The following is a 24101-nucleotide window of genomic DNA, read 5'->3' on the forward strand; positions in this document are numbered from 1 at the left end:
CTTATGATGGTCATGTAGCTATGTAACTGTTCATTGACTTATGATGGTCAAATAGCTATGAAACTGTTCATTGACTTATGATGGTCATGTAGCTATGTAACTATGTGGACTTATGATGGTCATGTAGCTATGAAACTGTTCATTGACTTACGATGGTCATATAGCTATGAAACTGTTCATTGACTTATGATGGTCATGTAGCTATGTAACTATGTGGACTTATGATGGTCATGTGGCTATGAAACTGTTCATTGACTTATGATGGTCATGTAGCTATGTAACTGTTCATTGACTTACCATGGTCATGTAGCTATGTAACTATGTGGACTTACGATGGTCATGTAGCTATGAAACTCTTCATTGACTTATGATGGTCATGTAGCTATGTAACTATGTGGACTTATGATGGTCATGTAGCTATGTAACTATGTTGACTTATGATGGTCATGTAGCTATGTAACTGTTCGTTGACTTAAGATGGTCATGTAGCTATGTAACTGTTTATTGACTTACCGTGGTCATGTAGCTATGTAACTATGTGGACTTACGATGGTCATGTAGCTATGAAACTCTTCATTGACTTATGATGGTCATGTAGCTATGTAACTATTTGGACTTAAGATGGTCATGTAGCTATGAAACTCTTCATTGACTTACCATGGTGAAATAGTAGCTATGTAACTATGTGGAATTACGATTGTTATGTAGCTATGAAACTCTTCATTGACTTATGATGGTCATGTAGCTATGTAACTGTTCATTGACCTACCATGGTCATGTAGCTATGTAACTATGTTGACTTATGATGGTCATGTAGCTATGTAACTATGTGGACTTACGATGGTCATGTAGCTCTGAAACTGTTCATTGACTTACGATGGTCATATAGCTATGAAACTGTTCATTGACTTATGATGGTCATGTAGCTATGTAACTATGTGGACTTACGATGGTCATATAGCTATGAAACTGTTCATTGACTTATGATGGTCATATAGCTATGAAACTGTTCATTGACTTATGATGGTCATATAGCTATGAAACTGTTCATTGACTTATGATGGTCATGTAGCTATGTCACTATGTGGACTTATGATGGTCATGTAGCTATGTAACTATGTGGACTTATGGTGGTCATGTAGCTATGAACTATGTTGACTTATGATGGTCATGTAGCTATAAAACTGTTCATTGACTAATGATGGTCATATAGCTATGAAACTGTTCATTGACTTATGATGGTCATGTAGCTATGAAACTGTTCATTGACTTATGATGGTCATGTAGCTATGTAACTATGTGGACTTACGATGGTCATGTAGCTATAAAACTGTTCATTGACTTATGATGGTCATATAGCTATGAAACTGTTCATTGACTTATGATGGTCATATAGCTATGAAACTGTTCATTGACTTATGATGGTCATGTAGCTATGTAACTATGTGGACTTACGATGGTCATGTAGCTATAAAACTGTTCATTGACTTATGATGGTCATATAGCTATGAAACTGTTCATTGACTTATGACGGTCATGTAGCTATGAAACTGTTCATTGACTTATGATGGTCTTGTGGCTATGAAACTATGTTGACTTATGATGGTCATGTGGCTATGAAACTGTTCATTGACTTACGATGGTCATGTAGCTATGTAACTATGTGGACTTATGATGGTCATGTAGCTATGTAACTATGTGGACTTAAGATGGTCATGTAGCTAAAAAACTGTTCATTGACTTATGATGGTCATATAGCTATGAAACTGTTCATTGACTTATGATGGTCATGTAGCTATGAAACTTTTCATCGACTTATGATGGTCATGTAGCTATGAAACTGTTCATTGACTTATGATGGTCTTGTGGCTATGAAACTATGTTGACTTATGATGGTCATGTGGCTATGAAACTGTTCATTGACTTATGATGGTCATATAGCTATGAAACTGTTCATTGACTTATGATGGTCATGTAGCTATGAAACTGTTCATTGACTTACGATGGTCATGTAGCTATGAAACTGTTCATTGACTTATGATGGTCTTGTGGCTATGAAACTATGTTGACTTATGATGGTCATGTGGCTATGAAACTGTTCATTGACTTACGATGGTCATGTAGCTATGAAACTATGTGGACTTATGATGGTCATGTAGCTATGTAACAGTGTGGACTTATGATGGTCATGTAGCTATGTAACTATGTTGACTTATGATGGTCATGTAGCTATGTAACTATGTGGACTTATGATGGTCATGTAGCTATGTAACTATGTTGACTTACGATGGTCATGTAGCTATGTAACTATGTGGACTTATGATGGTCATGTAGCTATGTAACTATGTGGACTTATGATGGTCATGTAGCTATGTAACTATGTGGACTTATGATGGTCATGTAGCTATGTAACTATGTGGACTTATGATGGTCATGTAGCTATGTAACTATGTGGACTTATGATGGTCATGTAGCTATGTTACTATGTGGACTTATGATGGTCATGGAGCTATGTAACTATGTGGACTTATGATGGTCATGTAGCTATGTAACTATGTGGACTTATGATGGTCATGGAGCTATGTAACTATGTGGACTTATGATGGTCATGTAGCTATGTAACTATGTGGACTTACGATGGTCATGGAGCTATGTAACTATGTGGACTTATGATGGTCATGTAGCTATGTAACTATGTGGACTTATGATGGTCATGTAGCTATGTAACTATGTGGACTTATGATGGTCATGGAGCTATGTAACTATGTGGACTTATGATGGTCATGTAGCTATGTAACTATGTGGACTTACGATGGTCATGGAGCTATGAAACTGTTTATTGAGTGTTACTCTTGTCTCCCTCTTCTCATGGTAGTGCTTCATGTTTCAGGTACTCTGCATCCTGGGCCAATGAACATTTCATTCACATCAAAGCCATGAGGAAGGTTTGTGCACATCTAGAAACATCCACACACTTAAACCCTCCAAATGGGCAGAGAAGATTGCCAGGCTTCGGCTTGACCCTCAGTGACTTCTGTCGCATAATGGAGTATTGCTTCTTATTAAATACTTCCCTCAGCAATAATCCAGTTATTACACTACACAGCAACATGCCAGTACTTACACTATATAGCATCATGCCAGTACTTACACTACACTACAGTGTAAGTACTGGCATGTTGCTATGTAGTGTAAGTACTGGCATGTTGCTATGTAGTGTAAGTACTGGCATGTTGCTGTGTAGTGTAAGTACTGCCATGTTTCTGTGTAGTGTAAGTACTGGCATGTTACTATGTGATGTAAGTACTGGCATGTTGCTATGTAGTGTAAGTACTGGCATGTTGCTGTGTAGTGTAAGTACTGCCATGTTGCTATGTAGTGTAGGTACTGGCATGTTGCTATGTAGTGTAAGTACTGGCATGTTGCTGTGTAGTGTAAGTACTGGCATGTTGCTGTGTAGTGTAAGTACTGGCATGTTGCTGTGTAGTGTAAGTACTGGCATGTTGCTATGTAGTGTAAGTACTGGCATGTTGCTATGTAGTGTAAGTACTGGCATGTTGCTATGTAGTGTAAGTACTGGCATGTTGCTGTGTAGTGTAAGTACTGGCATGTTGCTATGTAGTGTAAGTACTGCCATGTTGCTGTGTAGTGTAAGTCCTGGCATGTTGCTATGTAGTGTAAGTACTGGCTTGTTGCTATGTAGTGTAAGTACTGGCATGTTGCTGTGTAGTGTAAGTACTGCCATGTTGCTGTGTAGTGTAAGTACGGGCATGTTGCTATGTAGTGTAAGTACTGGCATGTTGCTATGTAGTGTAAGTACTGGCATGTTGCTATGTAGTGTAAGTACTGGCATGTTGCTGTGTAGTGTAAGTACGGGCATGTTGCTATGTAGTGTAACTACTGGCATGTTGCTGTGTAGTGTAAGTACGGGCATGTTGCTATGTAGTGTAAGTACTGGCATGTTGCTATGTAGTGTAAGTACGGGCATGTTGCTGTGTAGTGTAAGTACTGCCATGTTGCTGTGTAGTGTAAGTACTGGCATGTTGCTATGTAGTGTAAGTACTGGCATGTTGCTGTGTAGTGTAAGTACTGGCATGTTGCTATGTAGTGTACGTACTGGCATGTTGCTATGTAGTGTAAGTACTGGCATGTTGCTATGTAGTGTAAGTACTGCCATGTTGCTGTGTAGTGTAAGTACTGGCATGTTGCTATGTAGTGTAGGTACTGGCATGTTACTATGTGATGTAAGTACTGGCATGTTGCTATGTAGTGTAAGTATTGGCATGTTGCTATGTAGCGTAAGTACTGGCATGTTGCTATGTAGTGTAAGTACTTGCATGTTGCTATGTAGTGTAAGTACTGGCATGTTACTATGTAGTGTAAGTACTGGCATGTTGCTATGTAGTGTAAGTACTGGCATGTTGCTGTGTAGTGTAAGTACTGCCATGTTGCTGTGTAGTGTAAGTACTGGCATGTTGCTATGTAATGTAAGTACTGGCATGTTACTATGTAGTGTAAGTACTGGCATGCTGCTATATAGTGTAAGTACTGGCATGTTGCTGTGGACTAAGTACTGGCATGTTGCTATGTAGTGTAAGTACTGGCATGTTGCTGTGTAGTGTAAGTACTGGCATGTTGCTATGTAGTGTAAGTACTGGCATGTTACTATGTTGTGTAAGTACTGGCATGTTGCTATGTAGTGTAAGTACTGGCATGTTGCTGTGTAGTGTAAGTACTGGCATGTTGCTATGTAGTGTAAGTACTGGCATGTTGCAATGTAGTGTAAGTACTGGCATGTTGCTGTGTACTAAGTACTGGTATTAAGTACTGGTGTGTTGTCAGGTGGGGAGTACTAAGTACTGGTGTGTTGTCAGGTGGGGAGTACTAAGTACTGGTGTGTTGTCAGGTGGGGAGTACTAAGTACTGGGGTGTTGTCTGGTGGGGAGTACTAAGTACTGGTGTGTTGTCAGGTGGGGAGTACTAAGTACTGGTGTGTTGTCTGGTGGGGAGTACTAAGTACTTGTGTGTTGTCAGGTGGGGAGTACTAAGTACTGGTGTGTTGTCAGGTGCGCGAGGTCCGGCAGCAGCTGAAGGAGATCATGGACCAGCAGAAGATGGAGATGATATCTTGTGGCAACGAGTGGGACATCATCAGAAAGTGCATCTGTTCCGCATACTTCCACCAGGCTGCCAGGCTCAAGGTAGGAGAACTCAGCACCACAACTTGACAAACACCTTGGTGTGCAGCATCTCTACACATGGGGCTGTTGAATAATCCCAGCAATGTAACAGTTCTCAATATCTTGTTACATAATATAGCCAGCAACGCCACATAGTGATTACACGGCACACATCTGAACACTTGCTATCTACCGTGGGACATCAATTTGGTTTTTGATGGTGTAGATGGATCTGTTTTAGTTGCATACTTCACGCACAAGCCCTGAGAGAGCAGAATGAAGTGTCTAGAGGAATCTGCCATGGAACCACCCAAGCCACTTCATCTTGCCGCATTAGCTCAGATATGATTTGTGACGTCAGCAAGGCCCATGCCTTCCTCATTCCTTTACCATGATCCATGTTTCCTAATTTCTTTGTCAAAGAATCTCCAACAAATTATTCATTACTTTGTCATTCATGCACACTCAACACATCAAGAGGTCACCTGTAGCCTTCGTAAGTGTCTGTAGAGTGAAGTCATGTGACACCATGGTTACCTGTAGCCTTCGTAAGTGTCTGTAGAGTAAAGTCATGTGACACCATGGTTACCTGTAGCCTTCGTAAGTGTCTGTAGAGTGAAGTCATGTGCCACCATGGTTACCTGTAGCCTTCGTAAGTGTCTGTAGAGTGAAGTCATGTGAAACCATGGTTACCTGTAGCCTTCGTAAGTGTCTGTTGAGTGAAGTCATGTGACACCATGGCTACCCGTAACCTTTGTGTCTGTAGAGTGAAGTCATGTGACACCATGGTTACCCGTAACCATCGTAAGTGTCTGTAGAGTGAAGTCATGTGACACCATGGTTACCCGTAACCTTCGTAAGAGTCTGTAGAATGAAGTCATGTGAAACCATGGTTACCTGTAGCCTTCGTAAGTGTCTGTAGAGTGAAGTCATGTGAAACCATGGTTACCTGTAGCCTTCGTAAGTGTCTGTTGAGTGAAGTCATGTGACACCATGGCTACCCGTAACCTTTGTGTCTGTAGAGTGAAGTCATGTGACACCATGGTTACCCGTAACCATCGTAAGTGTCTGTAGAGTGAAGTCATGTGACACCATGGTTACCCGTAACCTTCGTAAGAGTCTGTAGAATGAAGTCATGTGAAACCATGGTTACCTGTAGCCTTGGTAAGAGTCTGTAGAGTGAAGTCATGTGAAACCATGGTTACCTGTAGCCTTCGTAAGTGTCTGTTGAGTGAAGTCATGTGACACCATGGCTACCCGTAACCTTTGTGTCTGTAGAGTGAAGTCATGTGACACCATGGTTACCCGTAACCTTTGTGTCTGTAGAGTGAAGTCATGTGACACCATGGTTACCCGAAACCTTTGTGTCTGTAGAGTGAAGTCATGTGACACCATGGTTACCCGTAACCTTTGTGTCTGTAGAGTGAAGTCATGTGACACCATGGTTACCCGTAACCATCGTTAGTGTCTGTTGAGTGAAGTCATGTGACACCATGGTTACCCGTAACCTTTGTGTCTGTAGAGTGAAGTCATGTGACATCATGGTTACCCGTAACCATCGTTAGTGTCTGTAGAGTGAAGTCATGTGACATCATGGTTACCCGTAACCTTTGTGTCTGTAGAGTGAAGTCATGCGACACCATGGTTACCCGTAACTATCGTAAGTGCCTGTAAAGTGAAGTCATGTGACACAGTGGCTACCCGTAACCATCGTTAGTGTCTGTAGAGTGAAGTCATGTGACACCATCGTTACCCGTAACCTTTGTGTCTGTAGAGTGAAGTCATCTGACACCATGGTTACCCGTAACCTTTGTGTCTGTAGAGTGAAGTCATGTGACAACATGGTTACCCGTAACCTTTGTGTCTGTAGAGTGAAGTCATGTGACACCATGGTTACCGGTAACCTTTGTGTCTGTAGAGTGAAGTCATGTGACATCATGGTTACCCGTAACCATCGTTAGTGTCTGTAGAGTGAAGTCATGTGACATCATGGTTACCCGTAACCTTTGTGTCTGTAGAGTGAAGTCATGCGACACCATGGTTACCCGTAACTATCGTAAGTGCCTGTAAAGTGAAGTCATGTGACACAGTGGCTACCCATAACCATCGTTAGTGTCTGTAGAGTGAAGTCATGTGACACCATCGTTACCCGTAACCTTTGTGTCTGTAGAGTGAAGTCATCTGACACCATGGTTACCCGTAACCTTTGTGTCTGTAGAGTGAAGTCATGTGACAACATGGTTACCCGTAACCTTTGTGTCTGTAGAGTGAAGTCATGTGACACCATGGTTACCCGTAACCTTTGTGTCTGTAGAGTGAAGTCATGTGACACCATGGTTACCCGTAACTATCGTAAGTGTCTGTAGAGTGAAGTCATGTGACACCATGGCTACCCGTAACCATCGTTAGTGTCTGTAGAGTGAAGTCATGTGACACCATGGCTACCCGTAACCATCGTTAGTGTCTGTAGAGTGAATTCATGTGACACCATGGTTACCCGTAACCTTTGTGTCTGTAGAGTGAAATCATGTGACACCATGGTTACCCGTAACTTTTGTGTCGGTAGAGTGAAGTCATGTGACACCATGGTTACCCATAACTATTGTAAGTGCCTGTAGAGTGAAGTTATGTGACACCATGGCTACCCGTAACCATCGTTAGTGTCTGTAGAGTCAAGTCATGTGACACCATGGTTACCCGTAACCTTTGTGTCTGTAGAGTGAAGTCATGTGACACAATGGCTACCCGTAACCATCGTTAGTGTCTGTAGAGTGAAGTCATGTGACACCATGGCTACCCGTAACCATCGTTAGTGTCTGTAGAGTGAAGTCATGTGACACCATGGTTACCCGTAACCTTTGTGTCTGTAGAGTGAAGTCATGCGACACCATGGTTACCTGTAGCCTTCGTAAGTGTCTGTAGAGTGAAGTCATGTGACACCATGGTTACCCATAACTATCGTAAGTGCCTGTAGAGTGAAGTCATGTGACACCATGGCTACCCGTAACCATCGTTAGTGTCTGTAGAGTGAAGTCATGTGACACCATGGTTACCCGTAACCTTTGTGTCTGTAGAGTGAAGTCATGTGACACCATGGCTACCCGTAGCCATCGTTAGTGTCTGTAGAGTCAAGTCATGTGACACCATGGCTACCCGTAACCATCGTTAGTGTCTGTAGAGTGAAGTCATGTGACACCATGGTTACCCGTAACCATCGTTAGTGTCTGTAGAGTCAAGTCATGTGACACCATGGTTACCTGTAGCCTTCGTAAGTGTCTGTAGAGTGAAGTCATGTGACACCATGGTTACCTGTAACTATCGTAAGTGCCTGTAGAGTGAAGTCATGTGACACCATGGCTACCCGTAACCATCGTTAGTGTCTGTAGAGTCAAGTCATGTGACACCATGGTTACCCGTAACCTTTGTGTCTGTAGAGTGAAGTCATGTGACACCATGGCTACCCATAACCATCGTTAGTGTCTGTAGAGTCAAGTCATGCGACACCATGGCTACCCGTAACCATCGTAAGTGTCTGTTGAGTGAAGTCATGCGACACCATGGCTACCCGTAACCATCGATAGTGTCTGTAGAGTGAAGTCATGCGACACCATGGTTACCCGTAACCATCGTAAGTGCCTATTGAGTGAAGTCATGCGACACCATGGCTACCTGTAACCATCGTAAGTGTCTAGAGTGAAGTCATGCAACACCATGGCTACCCGTAACTATCGTAAGTGTCTGTTGAGTGAAGTCATGTGACACCATGGCTACCCGTAACCATCGTAAGTGCCTATTGAGTGAAGTAAGTGTCTGTCACCATTTTGTCCCTTTCTGGTCATTTCCAAATATGTTTCAGCATGACTAGGTCAGTTTGCAACAGTTCAACAGTGGGAACATAGATCAGTCAGCTTGTTGGGATAAATATCTGAAGGTTGCATTCTCACAAAAACTTGTTTCTCGTGACGGCAGAGTTTGTCCTCACAAGAGCTTGTATTGAATTCGAAAGGTGCTCCCAATGTAGATAACTCGTAGAAACTCCCTCACTTGAGTCAGTCAGAAGTCTGCATGATGACATGACTTGTTTGAGGCAGTGGTTGTTTTAGATGTTGATGACACCAGCATGTTCTGTTGTAGGGTCTGGGGGAGTATGTCAATTGCCGTACAGGCATGCCCTGCCACCTGCACCCCACCAGCGCCCTGTTCGGCATGGGCTACACACCTGACTACATCGTCTACCACGAACTGGTCATGACGTCAAAGGTAACACTTTCTTATTCAAGTCAGTCCTTTTCAGCTTCTTCTCTGGATAGGCCGCCATCATATATTATGACAACTGAATGTTGTTGAGCAGTTAGTTTGTCATATCTTTTACTTGAGATGTCATTCTGCAAATGTCTGCAAATTAGGCTTTTCTCCATTCCTGGAGAAACTCTAGACAGAAGCAACCTTGGGAAGGTAGCATGGTTTTCTTGTTGTACATATTTTTATCCAGAAATCAGTGACTGAACAAGTAAGAAAGAAAGTGCCTGTTCATTCTATGATTTATCATATTTTTTAAGTCCCCCCTTGTGAAAGAATGCATGTGTGGCCACGCCTTTTGTAGGATTAAACTATCGCTTCACAGTGTCCCTGGTCTGTTGTGCATAACTGCACATTTCACTTGTGAATGCAGAATCACTTTGGAAAACCCTCCTGATTGGAGTTTACTTGTAGTCCTTGTAAGTGTGTTCCTGTTGTCAAAGGGGTGAAGATCGCCTGAATATAAGGTTCATGTTATTTAATGTTGTGTAAGATAAGGCTAATGACACCCTTTGTTGTGTGAGATAAGGCTAATGACACCCTGTGTTGTGTAAGATAAGGCTCACGACACCTGTTGTGTGAGATAAGGCTAATGACACCCTGTGTTGTGTAAGATAAGGCTCACGACACCTGTTGTGTGAGATAAGGCTAATGACACCCTGTGTTGTGTAAGATAAGGCTAACGACACCTGTTGTGTGAGATAAGGCTAATGACACCCTTTGTTGTGTAAGATAAGACTAATGACACCTGTTGTGTGAGATAAGGCTAATGACACCCTGTGTTGTGTAAGATAAGGCTAACGACACCTGTTGTGTGAGATAAGGCTAACGACACCTGTTGTGTAAGATAAGGCTAACGACACCTGTTGTGTGAGATAAGGCTAATGACACCCTTTGTTGTGTGAGATAAGGCTAATGACACCCTGTGTTGTGTAAGATAAGACTAATGACACCTGTTGTGTGAGATAAGGCTAATGACACCCGCTGTTGTGTAAGATAAGACTAATGACACCCTGTGTTGTGTGAGATAAGACTAATGACACCCCTTGTTGTGTAAGATAAGGCTAATGACATCCTGTGTTGTGTAAGGTAAGGCTAATGACACACTTTGTTGTGTAAGATAGGCTAATGACACCCTGTGTTGTGTAAGATAAGGCTAATGACACCCTGTGTTGTGTAAGATAAGGCTAATGACTCCCTGTGTTGTGTAAGATAAGGCTAATGACACACTTTGTTGTGTAAGATAAGGCTAATGACACATGTTGTGTAAGACAAGGCTAACGACACCTCTTGTGTGAGATAAGGCTAATGACACCCTGTGTTGTGTAAGATAATACTAATGACACCTGTTGTGTAAGATAAGGCTAATGACACCTGTTGTGTAAGATAAGGCTAATGACACCTGTTGTGTAAGATAAGGCTAACAAAACCTGTTGTGTAAGAAAAGACTAATGACACCCTGTGTTTTGTGAGATAAGGCTAATGACACCCTTTGTTGTGTAAGATAAGGCTAATGACACCTGTTGTGTAAGATAAGGCTAATGACACCCTGTGTTGTGTAAGATAAGGCTAACGACGACTCTTGTTGAGATAAGGCTAATGACACCCTGTGTTGTGTAAGATAATACTAATGACACCTGTTGTGTAAGATAAGGCTAATGACACCTGTTGTGTAAGATAAGGCTAATGACACCTGATGTGTGAGATAAGGCTAATGACACCCTGTGTTGTGTAAGATAATGCTAATGACACCTGTTGTGTAAGATAAGGCTAACGACACCTGATGTGTGAGATAAGGCTAATGACACCCTGTGTTGTGTAAGATAAGGCTAATGACACCCTGTGTTGTGTGAGATAAGGCTAATGACACCCTGTGTTGTGTAAGATAAGGCTAACGACACCCTTTGTTGTGTAAGATAAGGCTAATGACACCCTGTGTTGTGTAAGATAAGACTAATGACACCTGTTGTGTAAGATAAGGCTAATGACACCTGTTGTGTAAGATAAGGCCAACGACACCTCTTGTGTGAGATAAGGCTAATAACACCCTGTGTGGTGTAAGATAAGGCTAAAGACACCTGTTGTGTGAGATAAGGCTAATGACACCCGCTGTTGTGTGAGATAAGGCTAACGACACCCTTTGTTGTGTGAGATAAGGCTCACGACACGTGTTGTGTGAGATAAGGCTAATGACACCCGCTGTTGTGTGATATAAGGCTAATAACACCCTGTGTTGTGTAAGATAAGGCTAATGACACCTGTTGTGTGAGATAAGGCTAACGACACCCGCTGTTGTGTGAGATAAGGCTCACGACACGTGTTGTGTGAGATAAGGCTAATGACACCCGCTGTTGTGTAAGATAAGGCTAATGACACCTTTTGTTGTGTAGGATAAGGCTCACGACACCTGTTGTGCGAGATAAGGCTAATGACACCCGCTGTTGTGTAAGATAAGGCTAATGACACCTTTTGTTGTGTAGGATAAGGCTCACGACACCTGTTGTGTGAGATATGGCTAATGACACCCGCTGTTGTGTAAGATAAGGCTAATGACACTTGTTGTGTAAGATAAGGCTAACGACACCCTCTGTTGTGTAAGATAGGCTTGTTGTGTAGGATAAGGCTCCTGACACCTGTTGTGTGAGATAAGGCTAATGACACCCGCTGTTGTTTGTAGGAGTACATGCAGTGTGTGACGTCCGTGGATGGAGAGTGGCTGGCAGAGCTTGGACCAATGTTCTACAGCATCAAGGACGCCTCCAAAACAAGACAGGTGAGTCTCCCAGTATTCTGTAATGTTTCAGGATTAATACTTTTTCCACTCACAGATCATATATATTTATATTTGTGTTCAGATAATAGCTCATTGGTACCATTACAAGCATGTCATACTATGCTACAATAGAAGTCTTCAGTTGCTATCCTGTGTGTGTGAGTGAGTGACTTGGGTGCTAACACAATTGGAACTAACTGGGATTAGTGTTGCAAAGGTGTACGGTGAAGTGTGATGCTTTAGACAACTTGGCAACCAGTGCTTCACTGATCATATTAACATGCTAAGGCTTCACTTTTAGGGCCTTGGGCTCGGACTTAGAACAAAACACACACTACAGTCTAAAACTAACTACAGTCAACACACACTACAGTCTAAAACTAACTACAGTCAACACACACTACAGTCAACACACACTACAGTCTAAAACTAACTACAGTCAACACACTACAGTCAACACACACTACAGTCTAAAACTAACTACAGTCAACACACACTACAGTCAACACACACTACAGTCTAAAACTAACTACAGTCAACACACACTACAGTCAACACACACTACAGTCTAAAACTAACTACAGTCTACACACTACAGTCAACACACACTACAGTCAACACACACTACAGTCTAAAACTAACTACAGTCTTCACACTACAGTCAACACACACTACAGTCTAAAACTAACTACAGTCAACACACTACAGTCTAAAACTAACTACAGTCTACACACACAACAGTCTACACACACTACAGTCAACACACACTACAGTCTAAAACTAACTACAGTCAACACACACTACAGTCTACACACACTACAGTCTACACACACAACAGTCAACACACACTACAGTCTACACACACAACAGTCAACACACACTACAGTCAACACACACAACAGTCTACACACACTACAGTCTACACACACTACAGTCAACACACAGTTTTCATTGCCTGCTGCACGTTGTGGGTACCAACTATTCATGACCTTCACCTTGTTCCAGGAGAGAAAGAAACTGGCTGAGGAGGAATTGGTTGCAATGGAGGAGGAGATGAAACGAGCGGAGGAACTGATCAAGGCCAGAAAGGAGCAGCAGGACCAGTCGGCAGCTTCAGTGAGGAAGTGAGTATTGCTGTCTCTCCTACACACCTGTATCAGTCTGAACCGTCTCTCCTACACACCTGTATCAGTCTGAACCGTCCCTCCTACACACCTGTATCAGTCTGAACCGTCTCCTACACACCTGTATCAGGCTCAACCGTCTCTCCTACACACCTGTATCAGTCTGAACCGTCCCTCCTTCATACCTGTATCAGTCTGAACCGTCCCTCCTTCATACCTGTATCAGTCTGAACCATCCCTCCTACACACCTGTATCAGTCTGAACCGTCCCTCCTTCACACCTGTATCAGTGTGAATGTCCAGCTTCAGTGAGGAAGTGAGTATTGCCGTCCCTCCTACACACCTGTATCAGTCTGAATCATCAATCCTACACACCTGTATGAATCTGAACCGTCCCTCCTACACACCTGTATCAGTCTGAACCGTCCCTCCTACACACCTGTATCAGTCTGAACCGTCCCTCCTACACACCTGTATCAGTCTGAACCGTCCCTCCTACACACCTGTATCAGTGTGAACCATCTCTCCTACTCACCTGTATCAGTCTGAACCGTCTCCTACACACCTGTATCAGGCTCAACCGTCTCTCCTACACACCTGTATCAGTCTGAACCATCTCTCCTACACACCTGTATCAGTCTGAACCGTCCCTCCTTCACACCTGTATCAGTGTGAATGTCCAGCTTCAGTGAGGAAGTGAGTATTGCCGTCCCTCCTACACACCTGTATCAGTCTGAATTATCAATCCTACACACCTGTATGAATCTGAACCGTCCCTCCTACACACCTGTATCAGTCTGAACCGTCCCTCCTACTCCTACACACCTGTATCAGTCTGAACCGTCCCTCCTACTCCTACACACCTGTATCAGTCTGAACCGTCCCTCCTACACACCTGTATCAGTCTGAACCGTCCCTCCTACACACCTGTATCAGTCTGAACCGTCCCTCCTACACACCTGTATCAGTCTGAACCGTCTCTCCTATTCACCCGTAATAGTCTGAACCGTCCCTCCTACACACCTGTATCAGTCTGAACTGTCCCTCCTATTCACCTGTACCAGTCTGAACCGTCTCTCCTACACACCTGTATCAGTCTGAACCGTCTCTTCTTCACACCTGTATCAGTCTGAACCGTCCCTCCTACACACCTGTATCAGTCTGAACCATCCCTCCTACACACCTGTACCAGTCTGAACTGTCCCTCCTATTCACCTGTATCAGTCTGAACCATCTCTCCTACACACCTGTATCAGTCTGAACCGTCCCTCCTACACACCTGTATCAGTCTGAACTGTCCCTCCTATTCACCTGTATCAGTCTGAACCGTCTCTCCTACACACCTGTATCAGTCTGAACCGTCTCTCCTACACACCTGTATCAGTCTGAACCGTCCCTCCTACACACCTGTATCAGTCTGAATCGTCAATCCTACACACCTGTATCAGTCTGAATGTCCAGCTTCAGTGAGGAAGTGAGTATTGCTGTCCCTCCTACACACCTGTATCAGTCTGAATCGTCAATCCTACACACCTGTATGAATCTGAACCGTCCCTCCTACACACCTGTATCAGTCTGAACCGTCTCTCCTACACACCTGTATCAGTCTGAACTGTCCCTCCTACACACCTGTTATGATGTTACAAAATGGCTCTATGTTTCACAAACTCATGATATATTTTTCTCCTAGGCCATCAATCGCGACACCAGGACGGAAAGATGAAAGTTCGCCCTACACCGCTACACCTCGGAGAACCCCGGCCAAGTTTGGCCTGTGAGTGAAGAAGCTCATGTACAGCAGAGTATTGGTCTGTGAAGAAGGGACAACAACTCTTCCTGATTTTCTTGAAATCATGTATTGAATGATTTCTTTGTCGCAGGTCATAGTCAACGGGAGACAACTCCAATATTCCCAAATGATTTTGGTGTAGAATGTGCATGGAGACACCCAACACAATATACTCCCCGATCAAGTTTGTTGAGGTGATTGAAAACACAGACAAACACTTTCCTGCATTTACCTAAATGCAAAAACTTTAATACATACCATCATGATGGGGACATTGTGTGACACAGAACACATCTCACACAGACATGGACAAATAGTAGGTGATGATGACTGATGAACATTTGTACAAAATGATGATGATGATGATGATGACGATGCTGCTGATTATGTCGTCATGTATCACATGAACAGCTGGAATGAAGCAGTGTACAGGTCATTAAAGGAAATCAAATATGTGCGTTGCGTTGTTATGTACCCACCACTGGGCCTGGTTAACTTAACAATGACCCTCAGAAAACAAGAGAAACACAACAAATAGATATATATATATATATATATATATGCACATTCATGCAGAGTAAGTGAATTGGGTTTAGCGCATTCAACGCTTTTAATGTGGGAGGAAAGCCCGAAGTGATGCAGGTCTCAGACTTTTACCACTTCGGTGAAACCCACAAGCACGGGTATGGTGCAGACAAACCTAGAAACAATCGGGGCAAACAGGGATTCGAACCCATAGTCTTAATTCTAATATAAGATCAATACATTATGCAGTTGCCCCATCCCTCAACAGATCACACAATTACTGACCAGAACTTGCATGTACAATGTGTTCAAGGCTGTTTCATGTTAAATGTCTCAATTACAGGTCTTGTCAAGCTTGAATTACATCTTACAGTCACAGCCAGTAAATAGAATGGTTACTTGACTCCTTTTCTGCCCCAATGATGTGGATAGATGTGGATGTCTTGGTGGGCACATCCATACAAGCATGGTACAAACTCAGCTTGTTGCCTGACCAGCGAGTGGAGGGAAGATATGGAACACGTACAGTGCACATCATGATATGTCGTATATCACAATATTGAATAAACATGAGGAGCAATAGAATCACAAAGTACACATCCAAATGAATTAGAAATACACAAGTCAATATGACCCAGTGTTTATCACATGTGAAATGCATTGTAAGGCAAAGAGAAACCCTTGATATGATGTTCCATACTGAAGCAGCCATTGCTCCCTCTACCAGTCTACCCCCGGGGAACTCCTCCAGGATCCCCGCTCTATGTAGTCCCACAACACAACAGGACATTTCCATCAGTCAGTTTCACTGAAAATACTATTCTCGTGGTCCAATGACAAACTGGTCCCAAGTTTCCGAGGTCAGTTGGTCATTAGTTTGGTTTGTTCCACATCCTCCTCTTCCTCGGACTCGGAGTCGGATGGTGCTGCCCGGACATCCTGGTACCACTGATTGGTCAGCGTCTTCATCCGGTTCTGTCCTTCCCGGACCTCCTGCAAGTAGATACACATACACACTGTATCAGTGGGTCAGACATACACACTGTATCAGTGGATCAGTGGATCAGACATACACACTGTATCAGTGGATCAGACATACACACTGTATCAGTGGATCAGACATACACACTGTATCAGTGGATCAGACATACACACTGTATCAGTGGATCAGACATACACATTGTATCAGTGGATCAGACATACACACTGTATCAGTGGATCAGACATGGACATTGTATCAAACATGGAGGAAACATACACACTGTATCAGTGGATCAAACAGTGACATGGAGGTCAAATATCTAGCCATACAGTCACATAGTCAGCTATCTAGCCATACAGTCACAGAGACATGGAGGTCAACTATCTAGCCAAACAGTCACATGGTGGTCAATTACCCAGCCATAGTCACATGGTCAGCTATCTAGCCAAACAGTCACAGTGACATGGAGGTGAACTATCTAGCCATACAGTCACAGTAACATGGAGGTCAACTATCTAGCCATACAGTAACATGGAGGTCAGCTATCTAGCTATACAGTTAAAGTGACATGGAGGTCAAATATCTAGCCATACAGTCACAGTGACATGTAGGTCAACTATCTAGCCATACAGTCCCATGTTCAGCTATCTTGCCATACAGTCACAGTGACATGGTCAACTATCTAGCCATACAGTCACAGTGACATGTAGGTCAACTATCTAGCCATACAGTCACATGGTCAGCTATCTAGCCATACACTCACAGTGACATGTAGGTCAACTATCTAGCCATACAGTGACATGGTCAACTATCTAGCCATAGAGTCACATGGTCAGCTATATAGCCATACAGTCACAGTGACATGGTCAGCTATCTAGCCATACAGTCACAGTGACATGGTGGTCAGCTATTTCCACGTACCTGTTTCGTGAATCGTCTTGTAAAGAATGGAATGAGATACTTCACGTCCAGTTTCATGAAGCCTTTCAGATGTGGCTTGACATAGTTGATTTCATACTCCTCCTCTGTCAGCTCTGACAGGTGCTCAGAGTCCACCGTGTCGCCCTAGGGAGAGACATGTTATATACAGCTTATATACTGAAGAGACATGTTATAAGCAGGAGAGACAGAAGGTAATATACAGGTTACATACCGAAGAGACACATTTGTTATATATACATGACAGACAAACATGCAGGAGAGACAGACATGTTATATACAGGAGAGACAGACATGTTATATACAGGAGAGACAGAAGGTGATATACAGGTTATATACCAAAGAAACACATTTGTTATATATACATGACAGACAAACATACAGGAGAGAGAGACATGTTATATACAGGAGAGACAGACATGCTATATACAGGAGAGACAGACATGCTATATACAGGAGAGACAGAAGGTAATATACAGGTTATATACCAAAGAAACACATTTGTTATATATACATGACAGACAAACATGCAGGAGAGACAGACATGTTATATACAGGAGAGACAGACATGCTATATACAGGAGAGACAGACATGCTATATACAGGAGAGACAGAAGGTAATATACAGGTTATATACCAAAGAAACACATTTGTTATATATACATGACAGACAAACATACAGGAGAGACAGACATGTTATATACAGGAGAGACAGACATGCTATATACAGGAGAGACAGACATGTTATATACAGGAGAGACAGAAGGTAATATACAGGTTATATACCAAAGAAACACATTTGTTATATATACATGACAGACAAACATACAGGAGAGACAGACATGTTATATACAGGAGACAGACATGTTATAAACAGGAGAGACAGACATGCTATATACAGGAGAGACAGACATGTTATATACAGGAGAGACAGACATGCTATATACAGGAGAGACAGACATGTTATATACCGAAGAGACACATTTGTTATATATACATGACAGACAAACATACAGGCGAGACAGACATGTTATATACAGGAGAGACAGACATGCTATATACAGGAGAGACAGACATGTTATATACAGGAGAGACAGACATGTTATATACAGGAGAGACAGAAGGTAATATACAGGTTATATACCAAAGAAACACATTTGTTATATATACATGACAGACAAACATACAGGAGAGACAGACATGTTATAAACAGGAGAGACAGACATGTTATAAACAGGAGAGACAGACATGCTATATACAGGAGAGACAGACATGTTATATACAGGAGAGACAGACATGTTATATACAGGAGAGACAGAAGGTAATATACAGGTTATATACCAAAGAAACACATTTGTTATATATACATGACAGACAAACATACAGGAGAGACAGACATGTTATATACAGGAGAGACAGACATGTTATATACAGGAGAGACAGACATGTTATATACAGGAGAGACAGAAGGTAATATACAGGTTATATACCAAAGAAACACATTTGTTATATATAGATGACAGACAAACATACAGGAGAGACAGACATGTTATATACAGGAGAGACAGACATGCTATATACAGGAGAGACAGACATGTTATATACCGAAGAGACACATTTGTTATATATACATGACAGACAAACATACAGGCGAGACAGACATGTTATATACAGGAGAGACAGACATGTTATATACAGGAGAGACAGACATGTTATATACCGAAGAGACACATTTGTTATATATACATGACAGACAAACATACAGGCGAGACAGACATGTTATATACAGGCGAGACAGACATGCTATATACAGGAGAGACAGACATGTTATATACCGAAGAGACACATTTGTTATATATACATGACAGACAAACATACAGGCGAGACAGACATGTTATATACAGGCGAGACAGACATGTTATATACAGGAGAGACAGACATGTTATATACAGGAGAGACAGACATGTTATATACAGGAGAGACAGACATGCTATATACAGGAGAGACAGACATGCTATATACAGGAGAGACACATGCTATATACAGGAGAGACTAGGGCTGGGACGATACACAAGGTCACGATACGATACGTATCACGATAGTGGGGTCACGATACGATACGTACGATACGATACATAAAATAATGACACAAGCTGGTGGAAGATGATGAAAGTTTAATGTAAAATAGTTCTCATCAAATAACTCAAATTTTCCTACAGAACAGGTGTCAAACACAGCACATGTCACTCAATAGCAAGACTCAAAACACCTGAGTTAAGGAGCCTGACTGAATACCTGGATTTTCTGCAATAAAAATGCACTCTAAATGTCATCTGAACAGCAGAACTATTTGGTAAAAACAACCACTGGTTTGTGATTTTCTCACAATGATCAACGAAAGGCAAATTGTCTGAAACTCTGAACTTGAATAATCAACATCACACTAATTAGTAAATCACAAAGTCAGACATGTTTAACTGATGTCTGAACATTAACTCTTTCAACACCAGTCAACCAGAAGTGTTTACTGCTGGGACACCGAGTTCTCAGAGACTCTTGTGTGACAGATGAAGCCAACATTTATCAAAGAAAATATCTGCTTGTAAAATATATTTGCCACTACATGTTATACACCATTTGAAAGGTCTGATCCTATGGTTTATAAATTTGAAGTTATGTTTTTCACATTATTTAAAATAATGCATTTAGAACTTAATTAAGTTAGTTGTAAATAAAAAATGTAAGCTAACACGTTGTTAACATCCAGATTAAGGACCAAGGAAGTGAAAACTTGACGATTTTCGGCAAATATAAGATTTCATAAAATCCACTTACCTATTTCTGTTTTATTTTCATTGTTTACGCAAAGACGTATATACGTCCGTGGTTTACGTAATTGGAAAATCTATTAAAAAAAAGAATTATGAATAGTGTAGTGATCGTAGGTTTCCGGAGGTCTTCGGAAAGGTTCGAGTTGGTCGTCCCGTGGCTGACCACGGGAGACCCCGAGATTGAGAGTGTTGTCAGCCATCGTTGTAAGTAAACCAGGTCGAGTACCCAGCTCAATGCAGTATTGAATATTATACTGACTTGACGAACTGACAGCCCTTGTACGTGAGTAGAAAACAAGGTTTGTGAAACCGAGATATCGCTTCACAACAGTGGCGCTGTGAACACATCGAATTTTCTCGGGAAAAGATTTTTTCCGAATTCGTCGACTGCTCGACTTTGCCGCCACGCCGTCGCCATCTTGCTTGTCTTGGTTACAGGGACAAGAGGGATATTTGGCTAAAGTTGAATGAAACTTTAGCATTTTGCGACGTGTGGAAACATTTTTCGCCCGGTTAGTACCGTGCGACTTTGTAGTAGTGATTTCTTTTCACGACCGGTTCTGCATCGGCTGGTAAATTTATAGTTCACCGCACGTGGAAATCTGCGTGCGTTGATCAAGTACGGCCGTTTTCGTGGCTGTGCACGATAAATAATAATTAGGGAACAGTAGCGTATCGGAAGTTCATGTTCTTAAATCAATTATGACCCTTTCACATGCGTAGTTGTGTGTGACAATTGGTGACAGCTCGTAACGGATGTTTGTTGACATTGCCTCGCGAGTGTCACCTATTTTCGTCACGAACGCATAAGTTCGTGAGTTGGTAGGTCATAACAAATAGCGTAGGTGTTAAGTGTAAGGGGAAGTAGGAATAGTATTGTTATTTTCATTAGGATTCAGGATAAATAGTTTTCTAGATTTATTGTTCATTGCTCTGTGTGATTTTCCAAAGTATTCTACACACTGTTGGAAGATGGAGGATACAGGGGTGAGAGTCAATTATGCCACTTGGTCTCAACTATGTGAAATCCAGGGGATTGATATAGGACTGGCGCAGAGGATCATAGACCTGAGAAGTTTGTTGGGCAATCTCATCCTGGATGATGTCCGGAGTTTAGAGGGATTTGATGACAGTGACGAGGTGGTGAGCCAGTTAGACTTTGCCATAAACCCTGACCATGGCAACAGGCGAAGGAACCATACCGAGAGGATGGAGGATCAGCATGTGCAACAGCCGGAGACAAATCAATACGACTGGATGCAGGAGGGTGGAGAGGACCAGGCCCGAGGGGGAATGGCACAGACCCAGACACATCCAAGGGGGTGGGAAGTTATGGAAGACTGTTGGACCATCAGAAAAACATGGCAGAGGCTCAGAAAAACATGGCAGATTTTCAGAAAAACATGGCAGAGGCTCAGGAAAGGAGACTGTCAGAGATGCTGGCAGCCCAGGCTGAAACTAGCCGGGAACAGATGAACGAGATAGCTAAGCTCCAGGCTGAAACTGGCTCGCAGATAGTCAAGGCTTTGGCTAATTTGGCTCCAACACTACATGGCCCGGGCAAGAGTAACTCGGGCCTGCAGCAGGACAGGCCGGCACTTATGAGTCCGTCGCGGGAAATAGTTTCCAGTATCCAAAGGGGATCACGGGTTCACCCAGAACCGAGGTTGGATGACAGCCCACAAAGACAGTACTACCCTTCTTCAAGAGCAGAGGGGAACGAGTATAGTGGGGAGGCGGTTTCTCCCAGGAAAGCACTGCCAGTAAAGAATGAGCCTGTAACGCCGATCCCACCGGTGCCGAGGGAACAGGATTACAGATTGCCGCCACCTGCGCTCTCGACTTACAGCACTGTAGGTGGTGGACAGGGGGCGCGAGTCAAGGACACACAACACAAGCAATTGTTGCAGAGTGTGGATTATCTGACCACGGAGCAGAATCGGAAGCATGCTCGAGGATCACCACAGGGAGGCACTCCCCTGTTTCATTTGGACAGTTCTGGTGAGTATGCGAACTCAAGCCTGTACTACCACAAAGAAACCCCAAACAAGGGAGCCAATTGGGGCCACAGCTCACCCTTTAACTCCCGGAAGAGCATGGATGCATATGGGCTGAATCCATCCACTGGGGATTACCCTTTGCCCAAGCAAGTGAACAGCTACCAGTCAGCAATTGACCATCAAGTCGCACCGGATACCAAGGTGGTCAAGCAGGAACTAACTGAGAGTGACCAGACCACGCGGGACAGAGGACTTAACAGAAGAGGCCCCGATAGAAGAGATTTGGATGGTCGAGGCGACCAGGACCGGGCCCCCATGGATAGATATCATGCCGAGGAGAGTGACGTGGATGAGCGAGAGGACCCACGAGAGCCTAGCCGCAAGGGTGATGCAGTTAGACGGGATAGGGGCGTGAATAGAGGTCCGGTTCGCCGAGGCCCAGAACGACGGGAAGGAGCAAGAGACCAGCCCCAACGCCATAGTACCCCTAACCTAACATATGACGGAAGATCTGGTTGGTCAGGTTTCTACCTCAAATTCCAAACATTGGCCCGCAGAGAGGGTTGGTTGGAACAGGAGAAAAAGGATCAACTCACGTTAGTGATGCGAGACGTGGCAAGTGACTATATAACTATGTGCCTGGACCGGGACCCGGACTTGTCCTTTGAGGATATGGTGTTTAAACTACAAAAACGGTTTGAACGCAGTGAACTTGCGGAGACAGCACAGATACGATTCCCTACCATGAGGCAAGATGGCGGAGAGACCTTAGAAGACTGGGCACAGCGATTATTGGCCACGGCTGTGGTAGCTTTCAGGGATTGTCCAGACCAGTTCATCGATCGACAGGTGATAATGCGTCTCTGCCAAGGATGCGAAAACAAGGAGGCTGGACAATTCGTGTCTAACATCAAACCAGGGACGCTGGAGGTCGCCATTGCCAGCTTGCGCCAATACCAGCATAACACACAGGCAGTGTATGGAAGGGCCCGTCGGGAGATACGGCAGGTCGCTACAGACACATCACCACCACCAGAAACACGGGTGAAGGTGGTTCAAGCCTCGAGTCCCAAGTCATCGGGTAGCTTTGGTGATTCTGGCATAGAGATAATAGGGAGACTGGAGGCTGTGGAACAGAAAGTAGGTAGCCTCACCCTGTTTGCAGAGGAAAGCAGGACCTCTATAAATGAGATCAGAACTTCTATAAAAGAGATCAGAACTTCTATGGACATGATGGAGGAAATCAAGACCATGGTCACAAAGCTGGCGGAGAATGTAAACAGTAGAGGACGTCAAAGGTCTCCGAGCCCTAGCCGACGCAAGAGCCCCAGCGAGGAGAGAAAGGTGTCCTTTGTAGAGCCGTCTGGTGGCGTGACTTTAAACATGTAGGGGGAGGGCGGATAGGCCAGAATCCCTCCCCCACATCTCACACAGGTCAACCAGACACAAAGGGACCACCTCCATGGCCACCGGACATAACAATAGAGCCGACGTTGCTGGTTGTTGACATACCGGACGGGGAACATAAGCCGGTGGGAGCCAGCAGCTTATCTACAATGCCTCATAGGACATTCGATAGGGACAGACCACCTCCATGGCCACCAGACATAGCAACAGAGACGGTGTCACTGGTTCATGACACATTGAGGGGAACCAACA

The 24101-nt window shown here is 43.4% G+C and overlaps 2 protein-coding genes across 3 annotated transcripts in view; one reads left to right on the plus strand and one right to left on the minus strand.

Annotated features, from left to right (window-relative positions):
* LOC124119796 (pre-mRNA-splicing factor ATP-dependent RNA helicase PRP16-like) overlaps positions 1 to 15620 on the plus strand; it is a 110989-nt gene extending 95369 nt beyond the window's left edge. Inside the window, exons 21-26 of the mRNA XM_048388727.1 lie at positions 2891 to 2945; positions 5067 to 5201; positions 9315 to 9440; positions 12157 to 12252; positions 13258 to 13376; positions 15067 to 15620. Coding sequence (XP_048244684.1) covers positions 2891 to 2945; positions 5067 to 5201; positions 9315 to 9440; positions 12157 to 12252; positions 13258 to 13376; positions 15067 to 15154 — 619 coding nt within the window. The 3' untranslated portion in view covers positions 15155 to 15620. The remainder of the gene's footprint in view (positions 1 to 2890; positions 2946 to 5066; positions 5202 to 9314; positions 9441 to 12156; positions 12253 to 13257; positions 13377 to 15066) is intronic.
* The window catches only part of LOC124119793 (sodium/hydrogen exchanger 8-like), a 47329-nt gene continuing 38606 nt past the window's right edge, over positions 15379 to 24101 (minus strand). The window contains exons 15-17 of one of the 2 annotated variants that reach the window (XR_006858711.2): positions 17594 to 17737; positions 15899 to 16683; positions 15379 to 15865 (exon numbers count right to left, since the gene is read on the minus strand). Coding sequence is in view for 1 of the 2 variants with exons in the window: in XM_046482435.2 (XP_046338391.2) it covers positions 16552 to 16683; positions 17594 to 17737 (276 nt within the window). In the remaining variant the exon portion in view is untranslated. Of the gene's footprint in view, positions 16684 to 17593; positions 17738 to 24101 lie in introns of both variants that reach the window. The other variant, XM_046482435.2, reaches the window with a different exon arrangement.

This window comes from Haliotis rufescens, unplaced genomic scaffold (genome assembly GCF_023055435.1).
Source record: "Haliotis rufescens isolate VD_foot unplaced genomic scaffold, xgHalRufe1.0.p SCAF_78, whole genome shotgun sequence".
Lineage (NCBI taxonomy): Eukaryota > Metazoa > Mollusca > Gastropoda > Lepetellida > Haliotidae > Haliotis > Haliotis rufescens.